Source organism: Neolamprologus brichardi, chromosome 12 (assembly GCF_056152115.1).
Source record: "Neolamprologus brichardi isolate AB-2024 chromosome 12, ASM5615211v1, whole genome shotgun sequence".
NCBI classification, from domain to species: domain Eukaryota; kingdom Metazoa; phylum Chordata; class Actinopteri; order Cichliformes; family Cichlidae; genus Neolamprologus; species Neolamprologus brichardi.
In genome coordinates, this window is record NC_142115.1 from 27435287 (window position 1) to 27455000 (window position 19714).

A 19714-nucleotide genomic window follows, 5' to 3' on the forward strand; every position below is an offset into this window, starting at 1 on the left:
AAAAGAAATCATCATTTACAAACTGCATTTTGCATTTACTCGGGTTTCTTTGTCTAATATAAAAATTGATTTGATTATCTGAAACGTTTAAGTGTAAAAATCAAAATAGTGCAATTATTTTGCAACAGCACCACAGTTATGTCTGGTATTTTGTGTACCAACACACTGGACCTACAATTATAAAATCAATAAAAGGTCAACGTGCAGACGGGCAGCTTTAATTTGAAATGCTTAACAAAAATATTGCATTAACCTTTATGGAGCCGCAGCCATTTTTATACACGGTGCCCTATTTTCAGGGGTTCATATTTAATTTGAGCTGATAAGTGTTTGCTAGTTCTTAATTATTTCTGTAATCAAGCAGGTTAAAGGTCTGACAAGGGATTTAAATGTGACATTGAGGGAATCAGTACAAGTAAAATAGACCATTCTTTACAAAGCAAGTCTATCAGAGAGACTGGGACCTTTAGGGGGGGCCAAATCACACAGTTTGATAAATTTGTTAGGGATCATTGAATGTCTGGAAATCTACAGACTAATACGGCGCTGAATGATCACATGATCCTTTAAAAGGGAAAGAAAAACCCATCACAACATCTAGCTTAGTGTAGCATATTCCCCAAGAGAAAATTATGTCATTACCCAACACAATAATGGTGTGGAGGAGGCCTGGACGGGCTCATGATCCCAGATTTGGAGGTGCTGGATGGATAAAATAACATATAAATGCATAATCCAATGCTGACTCTACTTTTGGTTGTAAATGAGTAACACAAGTTATGCTACGAGACATTGTCACTTGCCAGCTCCGAAGCAATGAAATATCCACAAGTACAAGTTAGTAAAGCTATTTTATTTATTTAACATGACAAGGAAAAAGTGCAAGCCTTTACGATTCATGAAAACATTCACATTCTCCCATAAGAAACAACCCTTTAGCTCATTTTGTTTTACAGTTACAGGAAAAGGCTTTGTAACTATTTTAATTTCTTCTGTAATCACAAGTCAGCTATCTGTGTCGTCAATGTTTGCTTTATATGAAGCATAAAGTATAAAATAAAGTATAAAATCTCACAGCAGAAGTCAGCACAAACTAAAGAAAGGATTACAGGTTTCTTTCCACCAAGTTATTTTTCATCTTATCATCTTTCACCTTATTCATGAACACATTCTCTATAATGTCAAATGAACATCTCAGTGCAGCAGCACAGGTACATTGCTGTTAAGTAGCATGAGTATAGCACTTGTAACTACTGCTAAAAGTCTTTGAAAGCCCATCTCCAATCCTTCTACCCCTCCTGTACTCCCGTCTTTCGGCCCTTCCTGTCTCATGTACTTCATGGAGTAAGCCATGTACAACTCCAGGCATCTCCTGGTTTTCACCTGCTCGATCAGTGCCGGGTAGCCGATCTCCACAATGCTGACCGTGTCATCTTCTTCGGGCTGATTTGGAGGGCCTGGACTTGCAGGGGTAGGGGTCGAGGGGTTTTCTGTGGCAGTGTCGTTGCTCTCTGATGTCACGGGAGTAGACGTGTTGGTTTTGGTCGTAGCTGTGGCAGTTGCACCTGGTTTGATTTGGGGCTTTTGAGTTTTCACGGGCAAAATGTCAGACCTCTTCATACAGGCATCCATGTAGTCTTCATAACTCTGAACGGGTTGAGTAATTACGGCATGTCCTCCTTTGTCGCTGCTGTATTCAGTAGTATTGGTATTGGTATTAGTATTAGTATTTTTGTTAGTATTTCTATTAGTTTGGATTTTAGACCCATGGTTCCTGTGCATGTAATGTTTGTAATAATACTCCTCTTCAGGGCTGCGGACATTAAAGTGAGGACGGGAGAACTGTCCTAACCCATAGCCCAGGGCCGTTCCTGCCACCGCACCTCCAGCTGCAGCTACTACTGCACTGCGAGCAAACCCTTTGGATTTCTCAGAAGGACGATTACCTCCATAACCTCCTCCATACCGTCCATAACCTCCTCCATACCGTCCATAGCCTCCATAACCTCCTCCATACCCTCCATATGGAGAACTTTGTCCCGGATACTGGTTAGGGTTGCCTGCTGCACCTGGTTGTCTGGGATAATTGCCTTGCTGTCCAGGACTGCCCTGATTGTTTTGTTTTGGATGGCCACCCTGAGGGGTGGAGTCTTTTTTAGGTTTGTATCCTGTATTGGTGCCCGAAGAGACTTTTTTGCTGCCCGAACTTTTTCCTCTCCCTCCCCTTCCCCTGGTCAGCGAGAAAGGGGTATTAAGCAAGAGAAGTGACAAACAAAGCATGGACAATGAATGGAGCTTCATCTTCACTCTGTGGAGACAAATATGAGATAATATTTAGAGCATATCACTTTTAATTTTGTACTTATGTAGTGTTAATGTCACTTTATTATTTTAGTTTTAGTGCTAGAGAGCTGTTAGCAGCAGAAACCTAAAATCATACGTGTGTTCTTCTTTTGGCTGCTCTCTTTAGGGGAAGATCGTCTCCCTCCATCTTACCCTACCTCTAGCATCGTCCTGTGTCACACCACCCCCTGCATGTCTTCCTTCACTAAATTCACCAAATTCAATCTTCTCTGTGGTCTTATTCTATTCCTCCTTTTTGAAATCTCCATATTCAGCACCTTTGCTCATGTGTACTATGCCTCCTCTGCACATGTGCAAACCATCTCAGCATTTTTTTTTTTTTTAATTTGTAATTGTGTTGGAGGAAACTAGGAAGGCTGGAGCAGAGACGCTGACAGCTGCATTCAGTCGTGTATGCACTGGATTTTGTTTTGCACAGTAGAAAATTCACTTTCTTAGGTGCATTTTTGTCTGATTGTTTCATCAATCTCTGTGTTTCCGGATTGTATTTTTGGTGCTTAATTGCCACGTTTGAGATATTATATTTGCAAGAAGGCAAATGAGCAGCTTAGACATGTGGAAACACAACAGGGTTTCATTTTTTCGGCTTTCAGTAACAAAAGGAAAACTGGAAATTCTCCTGAGAGTCTGCCAATGTCAGTGCTGATAGCTTTATGATGCAGAACCTGAACCTTGGAGGCTGTAATTGGTGACATCTCCACAGTGCTGTGTAATGTCAGTGTTGAGTACTCCTCAAGCTCTTTATTGAGTTGCAAATCACATCACAGAAATATGATACTAGAAGTGATGCTGAGGCAGTGTGATCATGTAACGATGCAGGGTGTAGTTCAAACTGTTGTTATTTTCTCATCTGTTTTGCTTGTTGTAATTGAAAGAACTGTAATGAAAGTTGTTTTTTAAAACAAGTTGATACGAGCACATATATCAAAATTAAATACAAATATGAAAATGAAACAGGCAGGTGGATAATCAAACAGATATTATATTGGAGGGTAAGTAATGTTTATTAAAATGATGAAGAACTGTAGATGATGAAGGTAGTTTTCTTATCTTAATTTTGTTTTCAACTATCAGAATTTTAAAATATCTTGCTTCCAGGACATAAATATGTACAATGCATTGAAAAAGTATTTACCCCCTTCCTGGTTTTTAGGTTTTCACATATTTGTCACACTTACATGTTTCAAATCATCCAAAAAACCTAAGTAGTTATTAAGGGGGTAAAACATCTTTGGCTCACTGTCCTGCTGCATCACCCAAATGAACTTGAGCTTCAGGGCATGAACTGATGGGCGGACATTCTCCTTCAGGATTTTCTGGTAGAGAGCAGAATTCAAGGTTTCATCAACTACAGCAAGTCATCCAAGTCAAGAAGCAAAACACCCCCAGAGCATCACTACCACCACCATGACCATCACCAGACTGTTGGCACGATGGTCTTTTTGTGAAATGCTGTGTTAGTTTATGCCTGCAGTTCTTTAGATGTGGTTATCCAGTCTTGTGAGCTCCTGGATGAGTCGTTGATGTGCTCTTGGAGTCATTTTGATACACTGGTTCATTGTGACCCTTTCCAGACTCATAGATGTCAATGACTTTGTTTCTCAGCCGCTTCTTTAGATCATGGTGTGTTGCTTTTTGAGATCTTTTAACCTGCTTCCTTTTGTCAGATACCATCGATTTAAGTAGCACATTGATTTTAAAATCTTATTGCTTATTGACAGCACTGAGATCATCAGGCCAATTGCTCTTGGAGCAACCTAGGTCACTGCAAAGAGCAGAGGTGACCGTGCTTTCGCTCCACTTGCACCTAACCTCTGGAACAATCTCCCACAAGCTATTCGTGCATCTGACTCGATCCAGAATCTCGATTGAAAACTTATCTATTTGCTTTAGCCTTCCTGGCTATCTAGAGTACGCTTCTTGTAAGTACCCTTTTCTTCTGTTTTGTTGAACAAGGTTTTGTATTGATTTTGCTTTTGACGTTTTATTTCGGTATCTGCTTATCTTGTGTGCTTGGTTAATCAATGCTTTCCACCTGCTATTTGCATTTGTATTTTGCTACTGCTTTTAGTGGATTTTGTGAAGCACTTTGGTGTACCTCTGGTTTTAAATGTGCAATACAAATATTGTAAGTTATTTCTGGATTCAGCAGGTGGGCAGTAACCAGGCCTGGGTGTGGCTAATGAAATTGAACTCAGGTTCCAAAAAATTTGATTGATCAAAGTTGATTCATGATTAAATAAGGGGGTTTGATAAGCTTTTTAAATGAAATCATCATTTAAAAATGATACTTTATATTTACGCCGGTAATCTTTGTCTACTATAAAAATTTGTTTGTTAATCTGAAACATTATAGTGGGACAAATATACAAAAAAAAACCAAACAAACAAGAAAATTAAGAAATAACTCTCATAGGAGTTATATACAATTATATATGAGCTAACGGGTTTATATTAGCATGTTCACATTTTAAATGACAATAAAATATATTACTACTAAAAATTATTTTAACTGTCTGTCCAGTTGTTTGTAATGTGTTACTACAAAATTGAATACTACTCAGTCTGTTGTCAGACATGACGTGGAAAAACCACAAATCCTTGTCTCAGAAGGTGTGGCTTTAAAAAATATATAAATAAAAAGGAAATTCCATTAGACAGGCGCCTTAGTGGCGCTGTGTGGCGGATTTCCGCTGTGTGTCAGCCTGAGAGGCATGACGCTAATTGATCAGTATCTGAAATAACGGAATGAGCCATTGTTTTTGCAAAACCACACAGTGAAGGCAAAAAAAAAAAAAAAAGTAAGAAAGAAGAAGGAAAAAAAGGTCTGTGGACAAACTGGAGAAGGAGGGTTTATTTAACTATCTCAGCATTTTTGGATACCGAAAATCTTCCCCGCCTCACACACAAATACCTGCTTTTGTGTACTTAAAAAAACGACAACTGTTGTTTAAATTATCTTGTCAGATCTTGTTATAGGTCGTGTTTAACAGTTCGGCTGCTGTGACACAGCAATTAAAATTAAGTCTTATTTAAATTAATTAAGTTTTATTTATTCTGGTGTTGTGCCAAAAAGCGATTGTATTTAAACAGTTTTAAATGACTTTTTTGCCTTTAATCTGTGAAATGTACGTCAAGCATATCTGTCGTGAATGATCTCAAGCTATTTTATGCCATTTCTACCATGAGTTAAAAGATTAAATTGGTTTTTGGCAAAGCGACCTTTATATGTTCTTTATTTATGAATGTCAAACGCTCACTGTTCTTCAAGAGGCCAGCTGACTTTGTAACAAATATAACATAATAGCTATATAAAAATATTTTAAGTGGCTAAAAAGGAGTGGATTGATTATAAATTATATATTAAAGACTTGCAATAAAGGTATTTTCTTTATTTTATACATAACCTCCTCGGTATGGTAAGCATTTTTATTTGTCTCAAGCTAATACAGCGACTAGTGATAACTAATCGATGATTTTTGCTTTAAATACTTGTAAAAACGTTTTTTTAACTGTATGTGATGCCTTTCCCTGTAACTTGTTGTTAAAGAGCAGCCGCGATATGGGAGGCAATAACAAGTTGCCTGGTGGATGGTTTGTTCCTTGAAACAATTAAAACATATGTTACGTGTTGTTAGAATTTATTTATAACTACATATTAATGCAGGTAATTCATATTAAAAGGAGAAAACTTCACTGGAATACGCCCTGCAATAACCACTGCCTGATACTCGGTTAGATAAAGACTGTTTACTCAAGGTGACGTGAACTGCGCACAGATCGCAGGTAGAAACATTAATTGCTCTACTTTACCTACAGCCTCACCTGTGTGGTGACCGTGAGTTAGATGAGTCCTCCCTGTTTGTCTTCGATAATGTCCCCGCGGCGCTCGTACCTCTCCGGTTATGATTTCAACTGTTTCATTTCTGGCTGACATATGGCCGCACGAGAGATGTGGGTCGCTTAAAAACAGATGATGGGGGCAGGGCTGGGGTGGAGTCGATTCTCGGCATCCACCGGGGAAAAGGAAATGGAAAAATAATCAATTAAGGGCCCACAGCCAATCAGCAGCGAGAGTTTAGTGCGTGTACTTACTAATGGTTCAACTTTTAAGTGTCTGCTTTACTGAACGTTTTACCATATACCGTACATTCGGCTCATACTGAAAGAATAAATTATTCCATTTTCAATTCAACTTTATTCATATAGCACCAAATCACAACAACAGTGACCTTAATACTGTATGGTAGAGGCCCTACAATAATGCAGAGAAAATCCCAGCAATAAGATGACCCAAGTGTAAGCACTTGGCGACAGTGGGACTAATTTTATTTTATTTTTTATTTTATTTTTTAAGAAAAAGCTATTTTGCAGCTAATAGCTCTTTGGGAGCAGCTTGTTAGTGCAGTTATTCTATTATACCTGTCAAAAAGGAACAAAGTGCCCAAATATAACATTAAAACTGGTTCGTTGTTGTTTGTGAAAGTATCCACTCGGGTGCCTTTGTATGCTTGAATCATTCATAGAGCAGTGATAACTGGCTTTACAAACAAAAACATTTCTCTGAAAATGGTCAGGTATAAGGACTGGGTTGAAAATGAGTGAAAAGGTCTGGCTGCATGTGTCGTAATTACCAAATGAGTGGACTGAAACAGCTGGACCCAGAAACACGCTGCAGTTTTAAAAGATGTGTTTACACTTGGGAGGTAACAGAAAAAATGGCAGCAGGTAAGAGTTTCTGACTACAGGAGCATGGCAGGGGAGCTCTATTCGAGAGGAAGAGATTTAGATTCTGCCAAAGGTGATTGTTCTATAATTAATTTTAAGTTCTGAAGGAAATGGAGTTGAAAGCCTGCTCGCTTATCGACAGACTGCAGAGGGATCAGTGGCTAGCCAGAGGAAACTGGGAGAAACCCATGGAGAGTACTCCTTTGGTAGCAGGAAGCCAGGTTGTAGTAACGGGTTTGAGTGGCGGTGCACTTGAACTCAGGGAAGTCTACAACAAAGCAGGAATGGCAGTGTGAAAACGTCAGCCATCCTTTCACCAGAGGAGACACTGGAAACAGACAAGAGAGGAAACAGGGTTTAAACAGGCCACAAAGCATGAAGGAGCCAAGTAAGACCATTGAGGATACAACAATCTGACAGAAAATGGAGGCACAGGCCAGTCTTTAAGTACTACTCAGTAATGCAGAAGTGAGAATCATGGATGAGTGCTCCTGGTGACCAGGAAAAACAAGACCCAACAAGAACAGCCGACCCAGCACTCCACCTGAGAGAGCGCAAAACAACCCCTACCCCCCACAGACTGCCCAGACCATCACACCTTGTCTGGGTGGAAATGAGGGATGACTCAAGACTTTTGCACAGTACTGTACATAAAGAAAGCAGAAGTAGAAAAACAACAAAATCTAAATAAAATATTTAAAGTTTGAGTTCACTATAAATGTACTAACGTAATTAAATAAACTGCGCTCCATCACCAGGGCTCCGACATTGTTCAGTTTTTTTTCTGTTTACTCTAAAAAACTGTCTTTATGGCATTTTTAAAAAAAAAGTTCCACTGTCCAATTTCGACTGGACCTAAAGAAATGTTTGATATGTAAATTATTTTGTATATGAACAGTTATCTTTGCTTATCTGTGTCCTGACAATCTCTTGTGTTTATTTGTATAATGTAGACTGTAAAAAGAGGCGTAGGGGAGACCGGGGATAGTTGTAACATTTTTAACATTTCTGTCTGTAGCTTGGAGCTCTTTTAAGGTAGTGGATTCAAAATGTAATGCAAAGTATTTACATGTCTCTGCTATTAAATAGTGCAGCTATTTTCTCTGCAGCACAATTACTCATTGCATGGTATGGTCTCAAACACAAAGAGTGAAATGTTACAATTAACCCCATAGTCTGGGTTAGTTGTAACATATCCTGGGGTGAAATGTAACACAATGAAATAAGGAAACTGACAAAATTTTAACATGTAATCTTTTTTTATTCAACACATGAATGCACTTAGAGCCATTTATGTAGCTGCAGAAATCTAGGTTTTGAACATATGCCAACCCCCCAAAAAAGACAAATTATCGAATTTTCTGCAACTGAATATTTCATAAATTTTGGTTGGTCTTCCTTAAGTTTGGCCTCATTGGCTGAGTGGGCATTATAACCTACAACTCTTGCACCAATTTTGAACATAACAATGAAACTGAAAAAATGTAGTTGTTCACCAGCATCGCAATTCCATTACTTTTTATCATGGCTTGCCTTGGTGTGGTTTGCAAAGTGCTTCAGAAAGATGAGGAAATCTGTTTCTTGCGCCCATCCTGATTTATTTCCACTACCAATACTTCCTGCTGGTCCATCTCTGGTCTGCATAATGTATGTGTGGGAACACAAACAGTGGAGGAATTGTGTTGCCAATGGCATTAACCGCATACAAAAGCGACCAGTGAACCTCTCTCTGCTGATGTCGTTGCCCCAATTTGTTTAATATAAGTTAAAGTAATAGTGTGGTAAGTTGTAACATCTGCATTATTGTTACAACTGACCCAGACTCCTATAGCTATGAACTAGCTAACATTACAGCCAACGGCTAAAACATTAGCACTAAAGACCTACACAGAATATATCCCCATAGACATACAAATAACATCATTTAGGTTTGATGAGTTTAACTGCAAAGCAGATAATAATAAAGTAGAAAAACTTACTTTTTGGCATACAAATTACTTTTTTTCGTGTTATATTGTCTGTGTTTGACAAAATGTGCTGATTTTTCACATGTGATAGCAGAACTGAATTGGGCATGTACAGGATGAGTCACATCATTTGAAACTTAGCCCTGATTGGAGAAATTGGAAGTGTTACAACTGACCCACATTAGAACTATCCCCGGTCTCCCCTACTGATATGATGGAGTAAAGTGTTTGCTTTCACCACTTGAGGTTAAAAAGCTCTCAGCTGGTCACTGGAGGATGTTTGTGTGGCAAAAACAGGGAGTGTCTCCTTTGTGGGGGTGGGGGGGTCATGGTCTTTGTTTGAGTAATAGGCTGTAATTGCTGCCACGCCGCCCCTTCAGCCTGTGCTTCAGGTTTCTGATAGTTAGAATGACTCAGGACTGTTGTTTTATTTAAGCTAACATTATCATCCTGCTGCAACCAGGTTTCTGTAAGGCAGACTAAATCGATTTGTTGATCAATTATTAAGTCATGTACTAAGAGAGACTTGGAAGAAAGAGACCTAATGTTTAATAATCCACATTTCACTGTTTTACTCTTTGGTTGAGATGTGGATACTGTATTGTTCTTTCTTTGTGTTTTTTTATATTTAAGTCGGTTTTTAGTTGGGGGTTTTTTTGTTGTTGTTTTTTTTGTCTGTTTGGAAGCTGACACAGTTAGGGGATGGGGTTTGGGGGGATAACAGGAGGAGAGAAGCTGCAAAGAGGCGTGTAAGACTGCAACTCTGTTTCCTGGTCACATTTTGTGGGGTTAATACGTTGACCAGATTTCTAGAAATGAGAGCTGCTCCATTCAAAGTGGGATGGATGCCGTCTCTCCTAACAAGACCAGGTTTCCTCCAGAAAGTTTCCCAATTATCTATGAAGCCCACGTCATTTTTTGGACACCACTCAGACAGACAGCTATTTAAAGAGATCATCCGGCTAAACATGACACTCCTGGTCTGATTGGGCAGGGGAATTCAATATGGATTTTAGTGACCTCTGATTGACATAAACGGGTGTCATTACTGCCGGCATGAATTATAATTTTAATGAATTTACGTTTACCCTTAGCCAGCAGTTTTAAATTCCCCTCAATTCGCCAAATATCCCTTCATTACGAAAGCTGGCTTTTTTAAGAAGAAGGAACATTTGGGGTCAGACTAACTAACATCTGTAGGAGCTGAAAGCGTCTTCTGACGTTAAAAATCTCCTGGATTTACGATTTACGTAATCTGCACTTTACGTGGATGACTCAAAGCTGATATCGCGGTCCTAAAACTTAGCACTGCAACACTGTTTTCATGAAACAGAGCGGAAATTAACTGAAATGAACTTCCTTTTCTCAGCAGTGCGCACACAGCGAGCAACTTCTCTCTGCTCAATCTGTAAAAAAGAAAATCTTTAGTGTGTTAGATTAATCCCTCAATGTTGCAGTGTGCTATTCAAACTATGCGGTGCACTCTACATCCACATGGCACAGTAACATGGTAAGTGGAAAGCTGTTTTCAGAGAGAAGCACTTGTGGGAAACCTGAGCTCACATTGGATTTTTGAGCCACTATATCACATTGCTTTTACTGAAGTGTGACTTTGTATAGAAATTACAATGCATTTTTAGTAGCTCATTCTGCAATTGTGAATAATTTCCTTCAGTAAATCTGTCCTATAACGTGTCAGATAAAATACAAATTATTTTCTTATGTTTTGCTCTTGTGGTCTAGTACTGCCTGTTTCCTCCTGTGTAGCATTTCTGTGACTGCAGTCGAAATTCTCTCCATCGATCACTTATCCCAGCTGACCTGAAGTAAAAATTCATCATAAAGGCTGTGGATTCATTTAAATCAAACAGAAGAGGAGAGGAAACTACAGAGGAAAAAGGTGCAACTTCAATCACACGAGGTTACTGTTTATTGCAAGGGTGTCAAACATAAGGCCAGAATTAGCCCAGTAAAGACTCCAATCTGGCCATTGCATGGTTTTGGAAAATTTTTGACTTTAAACATATTTGACTCCATCATATATGTAATAGATCAGAATGGATCATCTTTAGGGCTCATACCAATCAGGTTTCTTCAGTAAATACAATGAGAGTCCATCTGCAGCTCACACTAGTGTTTTCAGATTCATCCTGCTTCTATCATGCTGACATGCTTACAAACTTTAATTTATTTACAATCTTAGTTAAAGCATACTCTACTCAGCTAGTTCAGCTCAGGCTGATGTCATTCATGCACAATTTATGACCCAAAATGAATCATAAGATGAAAACGTTTACATTTGTTTATTATAATTTACTCCAAACTCACTGAGATGTTTCTCAAAACCAAACATCTAGAGTTTGATTACAATTCTTCTGGTGTCTGCGAATATTTACAAAAACCAGTGATTATAAAAGTCTGCTATGTTGCCCCCTGGTGGGCTGTGAAAGTGTTGCATATGGGTAGTGAGTGTTTCATCGCACACTCATTTGGTCAGATAAAAAAACCAAATGAGCGACACGTCACACAAGTTTCTCTGTGTAAAGAAGGCTTTAGTGCAGCTGTGTTTGCAGGATCACTATGATGCTGGTGATGACAGAGAAAAGCCCTCGCAGGTCTGTCTGCAGTCTTTGCGCCCCACTGCTGCTTTCAAGTTTGGTCTTTTTCTTCAAGTTTCTTTCAGCATTGACGATGTAAAGTTCGATGCACCTCTTGAGCTTAACCTGTGTGATCAGTGCTGGGTAACCAATCTCCACAATGCTCACTGTGTCGTCATCATCAGTTTGGAGAAGCTGTGAAGCTGCAGGTGCAGGATTGTCTACATACTTATTCGGAGGGTGAGGAGTTGAAGGGGAATCGGTTGAGGAGTTTTTCGTTGCGGTGCTGTTACTTGTGGCACTGCTGGCAGTGCCAAGAGCAGCAGTAATTGATGCAATGGTGGAGTTCACAGTAGCAGCTGTGGGGGGTTTAGATGTAGTCACAGCTGGTTTGAGGTTTGGTTTTTGATTCTTTACAGGGAGAAGATCTGCTCTATTCATGCAGGACTTTATGAAACTATCAAATGTTACGTCAACTTGTATGTATTCGTAATCTCTGCTGAAGTCATTTGTATCAGTAGATATAATACCATACTTCCTGTACATGTAGTAGTTGTAGTAATACTCCTCCTGGGGGCTGTGGAAGTGAAAGTGAGGACGGGGGAACCGTCCTAACCCGTAGCCAAGGGCCATTCCTGTCAGAGCGCCTCCAGCTGCCGCCAATGCTGCTCTGCGACCAAAACCTTTGGATTTATCAGAGGGAACAAAGCCCTGTGTCTTTGCATAGTTTGAGAAGGGAGAGCCGCCACCAGCACCATAACCCCCATACCCAAAGCTGCTGGCATAGTGAGGACTCAGGATTTTGTTGTTTGGGTTGTGGTTTATGTATCCACCTGGATAACCCCCGTAACTGTCATAACTGCCCCTGTATGGGTAGACCGGTGCTGGGTAAGCACCAGCTTGATGTCCTGGGTACCCTGGGTAGAATCCCTGATTAGGGTACCCACTTTGGTAAGGGTATCCTCCTGGTCTGCCTGGTTGTTGAGGGTAACCTCCTTGGTTGGGGTTACCTCCTTGGTAAGGGTATCCTCCTGGTCTGCTTGGTTGTTGAGGGTAGCCTCCTGTGTTGGGGTATCCTCCTGGTCTACTTGGTTGTTGGGGGTACCCTCCTTGGTTGAACTGTGTGGACTGTTGGGTCTTAGACTTAGTGTCCAGATTAGGTTTTGTTTTTGAAGGCTTCTTAAAAGCATTCATTATCTGAGGAAACTTTCCACTTTTGGAAGCCAGTGAAGGTTTAATGTGAATGACGAGAAGAGGTAGACACAAGATGGCTATAAGTGTTGGCTTCATCTTTGTACCACTGCAGAGAGAAGTCAGAGAAGAAAGCAAACAGGAAGACGAGAGTAACATTATAATTTGTCTTCTGCAAGCCATTAAACTGCAGGTTTAAGGCACTTCTACGAGCTTTCATTTTTCACACCTGGAGTCCTCCTCCTTTTCTTTGTGTGCAGTCTATTTTGTGACTAAAACCCCCATAGAGTTGAGTGACATTATTGTAAATCTATGTGCACAGCTCTGCCTTTAACAGCACTGATCCGTACTTGCGCAGTGCTGTCTTATGATTATTTAATATAAATGAAAAACATTTAACTCACTGAAACCTTAAAATATTTTAAATGCATGACCCTAACTGTGAAGTTAGAAAAACCTCTGAATAATCTTTGAAATGCATGTAACTGTATCAGTGCATTGCATATATTACAACCGTCATATGCTTTTGCACGACACATTCTTGCCCTACTGTTATCAACACGAAGCTGTAGGTCCGTTAAAGCTGGCGAGCTTAAAATAGAGTAGTCTTTTAGCAGCCAGCCATATTTATAGCTGTTTTTAAAACGCAAAACTCTTTCTTGAATCGCTCCCCGCCACCAAAAGGAAAACCAAGAAGTGCACAAAACTTATCTACCACCTGATGTCCACGTAAAGTCTCTCACCAGGTCGAGCGTGTAATCATGTTGGCTCTGTTTGCTCTTTGAGAAGAGGCGGGAGGACACCATAGCGTGTAAAACGTTTAGGTTAAGACAGATTCACCCCAAAGCACACAAACACATACTGACCGGTGCTTCCAGCGAGTCCACGGCTGCACTGCGTGTGTATGAGATAAACTTCAAATGTCAGCCCCTCCTGTCCCCATGGCGACAAAAAATTCAACCCCCTTCCCGTCACCATCTCCCAAAATACACCACAGACATTCACACACTCACTCTGTCATTCATTGTCAATCTCCACCCAGAGAAAACACATTCATTTAAACCTTTGACTCAAGCTCAAACTAAAGACAACAACTTTTCTGACTCTTTTAAAAATGTCTTTGATATCCTTCACAGCGCAGGTGTAGAGCAGCTCACACTGGTGTCATCCATCCACAGATGTTGGCATTAGATGAAAGGTTTTAGATTTTTTTTAAAAAATTATAATTTACTGAAAAGTAATCGGGATGTTTCTCAAAACCATAAATCTAGATTTCCTTTGACTACGAGATCTGCAAATTTCTAAACCAGGGGTTAGAAGTGTGGGGTGCTGCCCCCTGGTGGGCCGTGAGGGTGTTGCGGGGGGAGAACAGTAGTGTCTTTTGGTTTGTGACATCCTTAAGTTTGGGAATGAGTGATCTAAACTCATTTTCACAGAAGTCCATATTAAAAAATCCAAAAACAGTTTCAGATGAAGGGCCAAATGACTGATACACCATGCTGCTGTTGCACTCTCTTCTTTTTCCTTTTCTGTTTCTCCATATGATGAAGGCCTCAGAGCAGCTCTGTTTGGATGTTGCTGCCCAGCAGCATCAATATAATGCAGGTGACTATAGACAAAGCCCTTGGCCGACACCTCTATAGTCTCTACTTCTGATTTTAAGCTCCAGCTTTTTCTTTAAGAGCTGTTTGACATCAATCGCATTAAACTCTCTGCACTTCCTGAGCTTCATCTGATCTGTTCTTGTCACAGGCTTCTTTAGAAAGCACTGATCCGTTACTGATGACACAATGTTGCAAAAACAGTTCACATCCATTAAAAACTGAAGCACAAAAGAGAGACAAAGGAAGTTTTGAGTCTTTTTATTGATCTCCTTCAGCGCAGGATGTAGAGCTGATTTAAAAGGTGTCTGCTTTTCCCATCAGTAACAACACTGGTGATTATAAGTCGAGGAATCATTTGGATCAAACGGGAAAGGGGGCAAACAGGAGACATTCTTCTATAGAGAAAAAGGTGCAACTGGGCGCTTCAAACAGGTGACTGAAAAACCAAAATAATATATTCTGATGACAAACAATCACCCTCTAACCTTAGGCACATGTGTAAAACCAGTGAAACAAGTCTTAACCAGCAATGATTGGAGTTAAAATGTCCTTTCAGTTATGACATCCACTTCCAGGAGGTGCCTACGGATAAACAGCAACGAGTGGGGTAAAAAGAAAAAAAGAAATAAAACACCACACAAGTTGCTTCTCCATTAAATGTTTACAGGGAGTTTGAAGCATCACACACACAAAGCTGGAGAAACCTTCCAACTTTGATGACAGTAAATATGGAGGCATAACGATGTTAGACATTTGGGCAAATCCGCCACGATACCAAAAAATAATCATCTCATGTTTCAGGCTTACAGCTTCTCCACGTGAGCGGACATCAAGCATTTTCCGTTTAAAGACTCTTTAGCATCATAGTGTTAAAACATAATACACTTGAAATAGCTGGTCCTTTCAGTGGCTGTACCAGTGAGCTCGCACTTAATGACGAACCCCTCTTCACTTAACAGCAGCACGTCGTCATCACCCCCCCAGTCTAAACCCGCTGTTTCACCATCAGATCAACTCAATCTCTGACATTTTAATACCTTTTATATTTTATGTAGGCAGCATCTTTCTGGTGCCTACAGCTGACTTTAACGAAGGTGTGGCAGCTACTGCGGGGAAAAAAGGAAGAAAAAAAAAAAAAGAAAAGGGTTGACTTCTCTCTCAGCTGGCACAGGAGTTAAAAACGCCTGCAAATGAAACCTGGTATGCGCGTAACAAACTGTACAAAGCTGCTGCTGCTTCAGTTACAGAACACAAAAACAAAAATGAGCATATTTACAAATGTACAAAAGGAGAAACCATCGCCATCACAAACAGTTCACCAGGAAATGACTTCAGGTCACAGAATCAGCAGCCATCAGCTGACTGCCGGGGCGGTAGCACGTTGGAAGAGTGTCAGAGATCGGAGTGCGCAAAGCTGAGGGTCGAGGCTGCTGAGGTGAAGCCGCCGAACCTGCAGTGAGGAAGATGAGGAGCGGGCAGGACTCCTGGGTGAGATGCTGGTTCAAAAACAGAATAAGGGGTTTTAGCCCCGTCCATTCCTCCCCTCGCTCCAGGCTCTCCTGCTCATCTTCACACGCCGTTCGCACTGATCTTGCTCTTCTGGGTTCCTTCTATTGCCGCTTTGGACTGTGGAAAAGATTGGAAGAGTGTTTAAACATCATCATCTCCTACTGAACATGTATCAAGACACAAAACAAATTTCTTCTTAACGCTGTTAATAAGTCTGCAGTGACCCAAGAAATACATTGGACACAGTGACGTTGTTGCCTGGGTCAAACGAGTTGCAGCATGGCACCCAGACACTGAGAAAACACGGCAAACACATCGAAGAATATGTAATTCTGAAGAATTTACGGCCATGAGCTGTGGGTAGATAAAGAAGCCCATACACCTAGACCTGTGGCTTGACTTGGCCTTTTACACACTAGCCGTGAATATATTAACAATCCATAAAGAGCGGAAGGTGTTTGCAGGAAAGAGGTAAAAAGATGTCTGCATCTTTGTGTATTTGTTTTGGATCCCATGATTTGTGTGATCTTCCAAATGTAGAAAAAATATTTTTAAAACATCTGCACAAAAAAATCCTAATAATACACCCAAATAACAGTGCATCCCTTTAACTTTAGTGTCTAAAATGTCAAAACTTTAAAATAAAAAACGTAAGGCACAAATCCAATCTCCCCTTAGGTATTTTCTTAAGGTTTCCCACACTCATGCTATTTTTAGACTGCCTCAGGATGTTTCAGTAAACCTCCCTGTTGGCCGTCTCACTCTGGGGGGGCAGGGTGAGCAAACGGTGCTCTGCACAACTGAAAGGCGAGAGAAAAAGCTCATCACCTGACATCACTCACACCGTGCACAAACTGCAGCACAGTACAATCTCTCTGGACCTTAAAGGACACCTCGAATCAGCAGCCAGGAGTGAATATTTCACCACTAATCAGCTCTGAAAGCGCTCCGTTAGGCCCAGAGTTTGCAAAGGCATCATTAACATGTTTCACTGATTTATCATGACAGATAAAAATGATTTCACGTCTTTAAAACATAAATAAACAAAGGAGAAATCAAACGACCAGGACTTATGGCAGTCATGAACATTTGAAATTAGACTCGTTTGAAAGATGCTAAAAATAAGATGAAAAAAAATCCCTACAAGGAATCTTAAAATGTGTTTACGCATCTTGGGAGGACTGACTTTAAAAGATAAATGTGACTGTGTGACAGTCACAGGTCGTTTTCAGATATTTTTAACCCTCACGGATTAATTTATTGTTCTGTGTCTATGTTTTATTCTGCTTTCAGTGATTACCTAAAAGATTTATCATAAGAGCACGTCAATCGCATGTTCAGGTCAGTGTGACAGATGAATGAGACCAAAGTGGAAAAAATTACTGGAAACCATTCAGGTTTCTGTGGACACTCACCTGAAGGACTTCAGCAGGAGTCAGAGGTTTGTCTGACACAGCTGGAGCTTTGTCTCTCACTTCCTCTGCCTAAAAGTCGATTGAGGAGAAGAAAAATATGATAAATATATCATTAGATAATAATAATGGATACAACTGACTGGCTTTATGTCCTGTGTTGGGAGGTATAAATGAAGATTAGTAATTTATTTTGTCCCTTATATCTCAGAAAATATCCATGCACTCAAGTATGCCTGAGAATGGGCAGCAGAGCTCCTCCAGCATGAAAATAAAGTTTTGGTCTTGAGGAGGAAATCTCTGCAGATCTGCAGCTTTGGCCCAATTTCCTGTGTCATAAATACAGTTCATCTGATCTCGTGCTCATATGTGTTGTTGGGGTTCAGTGTTTGGTTTTGTTAGGCGTGCACTGACCGGTCTGTCTTTGATGATGAGTGCAGGGTCTGCCAACCTGTCGCTGCTGACTGGGACTGTATTTGCTACTGGGTTTTCCTCTGGAGTAACACCAACCTTCTGCAGACCAACCAACAAATATGAGGTGAGAAGAACACGTCTAAAATCATAAACTGCTCTGGTTTAATTTGATTATCGTTCTCTTTCTCAGATGTGCTCTATTTCACATTCAAAACCTGTTTTTATATTTCCAGCTTTTTACTTTCTACTCTGTTCTTTTGGTTGTATTTAAAACAGTTTTTATTTCCATCATGATTAGCAAAGACGATCCTGTTTTGTTTTTTTTAAACAGCTGGAGTGTTAAGCGTTGTGCAGCTTTCACTGGCCTGGACTGATAGGTCAGTGAATTAAGTTGTAGGATTTTAAATTGTCTGCGAAGGACGAACCTCGATCTTAGGAACAGGCGGGATGACGTGGGGTTTGGGTTTGAGGTCTGTCAGGTACATGGCTCTGGAGAGCAGCAGCAGCGATGGAGGAACGTTCTCATTCAGGTGCAGGTCCAGCCACTAGATGAGAGAAAAACATTTATTAAAAGAGATTACTGGAAAGGTATAAAAGGTTTGCTTTTGATTAAAAGGTTTTTTTCTAAATAGCTCTGATATTTGGATCAGACGTCAGCCTGATCCTGACTTGAAGAACTGGAAAAATCGGTGGTGGTGAGATTGTCTCATTAATTTAGATCTGTGTCGTTGTAAACGCCAATAACTTTTTTATTTATTTTATTCTGTTATTTCCTCATTTTCCTTTATTATTTTTCTAATTAAAACCCATTCAGTGCATTTATATTGCACTGAATGGATGTTCTTGGATGCCTGTATTTGTAAGCATTTATTTTGCAAAGTTGACAAACCTGCTAATATTAGTCTCAACGGGCTGAAAAGCAGATCCAATAACTGGACCAATAACTTGCCATCATGTCCTACAGTACTCCTCATTTTTCTCTAAGATAAACTTGTCTTCAAGAGCAAATCTGAACCATTTTGCTCCAGCTGATCTCAAACAGCGTTGTCTGTGGGCGACTCCCAACCGAACGCTTAAAGAAAACACGTTAAAAACCGGCTGCTCACCTGCTGCATCTGCTCACGAAGCTGATCTGTAGTAAGACCGAGAGACCTCATCCCACGAATGCGGCACGCTGCCTGCAACTCTGACACACTCATGGCCGCCACACCCTCGGCCGCAATCATCTGTGAAGGGATGAAAGAGGAAGTGAAAAGCTGAAGCATGAGAAAAGTTACTCTTTAGCTTGATCAACGTATGTCTAGCAGCTGTGTACATATGCAGCACAGTAAAAAGAGGATATATTTGGTGTTTCAGAACTTTCTACCTTAAAAAGAAACATTGTAGTAAAACTGATCTCAAACAAGTCAAGTCAGAGACATTTATTACAGATTTACTTCTTGTTAAAGATGCACTATTTTTATGTGCAGTAACATCAGAGACTAAGTAAAGCAGGAAAGAAGAGAAAAGGATAATCTGATCATAACTGGCAGATGATTAAACCCATCCTGTGATGTCACCCGAGATGATTAATGGTTGTTTAGTTTTACAGCCTTTGTGTATTTCTCCTAGTCACAGCTGTAAACTTGTGGTAACGAGCTTTCGGGTGGCGGTGCTCAGTCTCACCTCATCGTCCGACTTGATGGCTCTGAGTTTCATCATCAGCTGAAAGCGCAGCAAGTTGTTGGTGCCAATAGGCTGCAGCTCCAACAGTTTGCACAGAGCCACCAGCTGGGGGCGCTCCAGGTGCTCCAGCGTCAGCTCGTCCTCAAACAGCTTGGAGAAGCGGACAATGTCCTTCGTTTGGGGTTGCTCTCCTGTGCCCCGAACCTGAAATGGAAAGTTACGGACGCATTACTATAGTAAAGCTTCTTCAGTCATCCCTCAAA

General features: G+C 40.4%; 3 protein-coding genes across 4 annotated transcripts in view; all 3 read right to left on the reverse strand.

Annotated features, from left to right (window-relative positions):
• Window positions 1-807: 807 nt before the first annotated feature.
• LOC118454094 (uncharacterized) lies at window positions 808-6319 on the reverse strand. Its single transcript, XM_087849254.1, has 2 exons — window positions 6190-6319; window positions 808-2308 (listed from the first exon to the last, which is right to left on the reverse strand). The coding sequence occupies exon 2, from the start codon at window positions 2299-2301 to the stop codon at window positions 1195-1197; it is 1107 nt and encodes a 368-aa protein (XP_087705380.1). The 5' UTR covers window positions 2302-2308; window positions 6190-6319; the 3' UTR covers window positions 808-1194.
• Window positions 6320-10966: 4647 nt separating this feature from the next.
• On the reverse strand, window positions 10967-13865 carry LOC102797051 (uncharacterized). Its single transcript, XM_035907262.2, has 2 exons — window positions 13714-13865; window positions 10967-12956 (listed from the first exon to the last, which is right to left on the reverse strand). Exon 2 carries the CDS (start codon window positions 12944-12946, stop codon window positions 11612-11614), a length of 1335 nt encoding a protein of 444 aa, XP_035763155.2. The 5' UTR covers window positions 12947-12956; window positions 13714-13865; the 3' UTR covers window positions 10967-11611.
• Window positions 13866-15581: 1716 nt separating this feature from the next.
• letm2 (leucine zipper-EF-hand containing transmembrane protein 2) overlaps window positions 15582-19714 on the reverse strand; it is a 13334-nt gene continuing 9201 nt past the window's right edge. For both annotated transcript variants that reach the window (XM_087849256.1, XM_087849257.1), the window contains exons 6-11: window positions 19452-19655; window positions 18893-19012; window positions 18212-18331; window positions 17787-17885; window positions 17376-17444; window positions 15582-16077 (exon numbers count right to left, since the gene is read on the reverse strand). In XM_087849256.1, coding sequence (XP_087705382.1) covers window positions 16021-16077; window positions 17376-17444; window positions 17787-17885; window positions 18212-18331; window positions 18893-19012; window positions 19452-19655 — 669 coding nt within the window. In that variant the 3' untranslated portion in view covers window positions 15582-16020. The remainder of the gene's footprint in view (window positions 16078-17375; window positions 17445-17786; window positions 17886-18211; window positions 18332-18892; window positions 19013-19451; window positions 19656-19714) is intronic.

Excerpts from the sequence above, each read along its gene's own strand:
- LOC118454094 (XM_087849254.1), bottom strand. The coding sequence starts at position 2,301 with ATGAAGCTCCATTCATTGTCCATGCTTTGTTTGTCACTTCTCTTGCTT.
- LOC102797051 (XM_035907262.2), bottom strand. The coding sequence starts at position 12,946 with ATGAAGCCAACACTTATAGCCATCTTGTGTCTACCTCTTCTCGTCATT.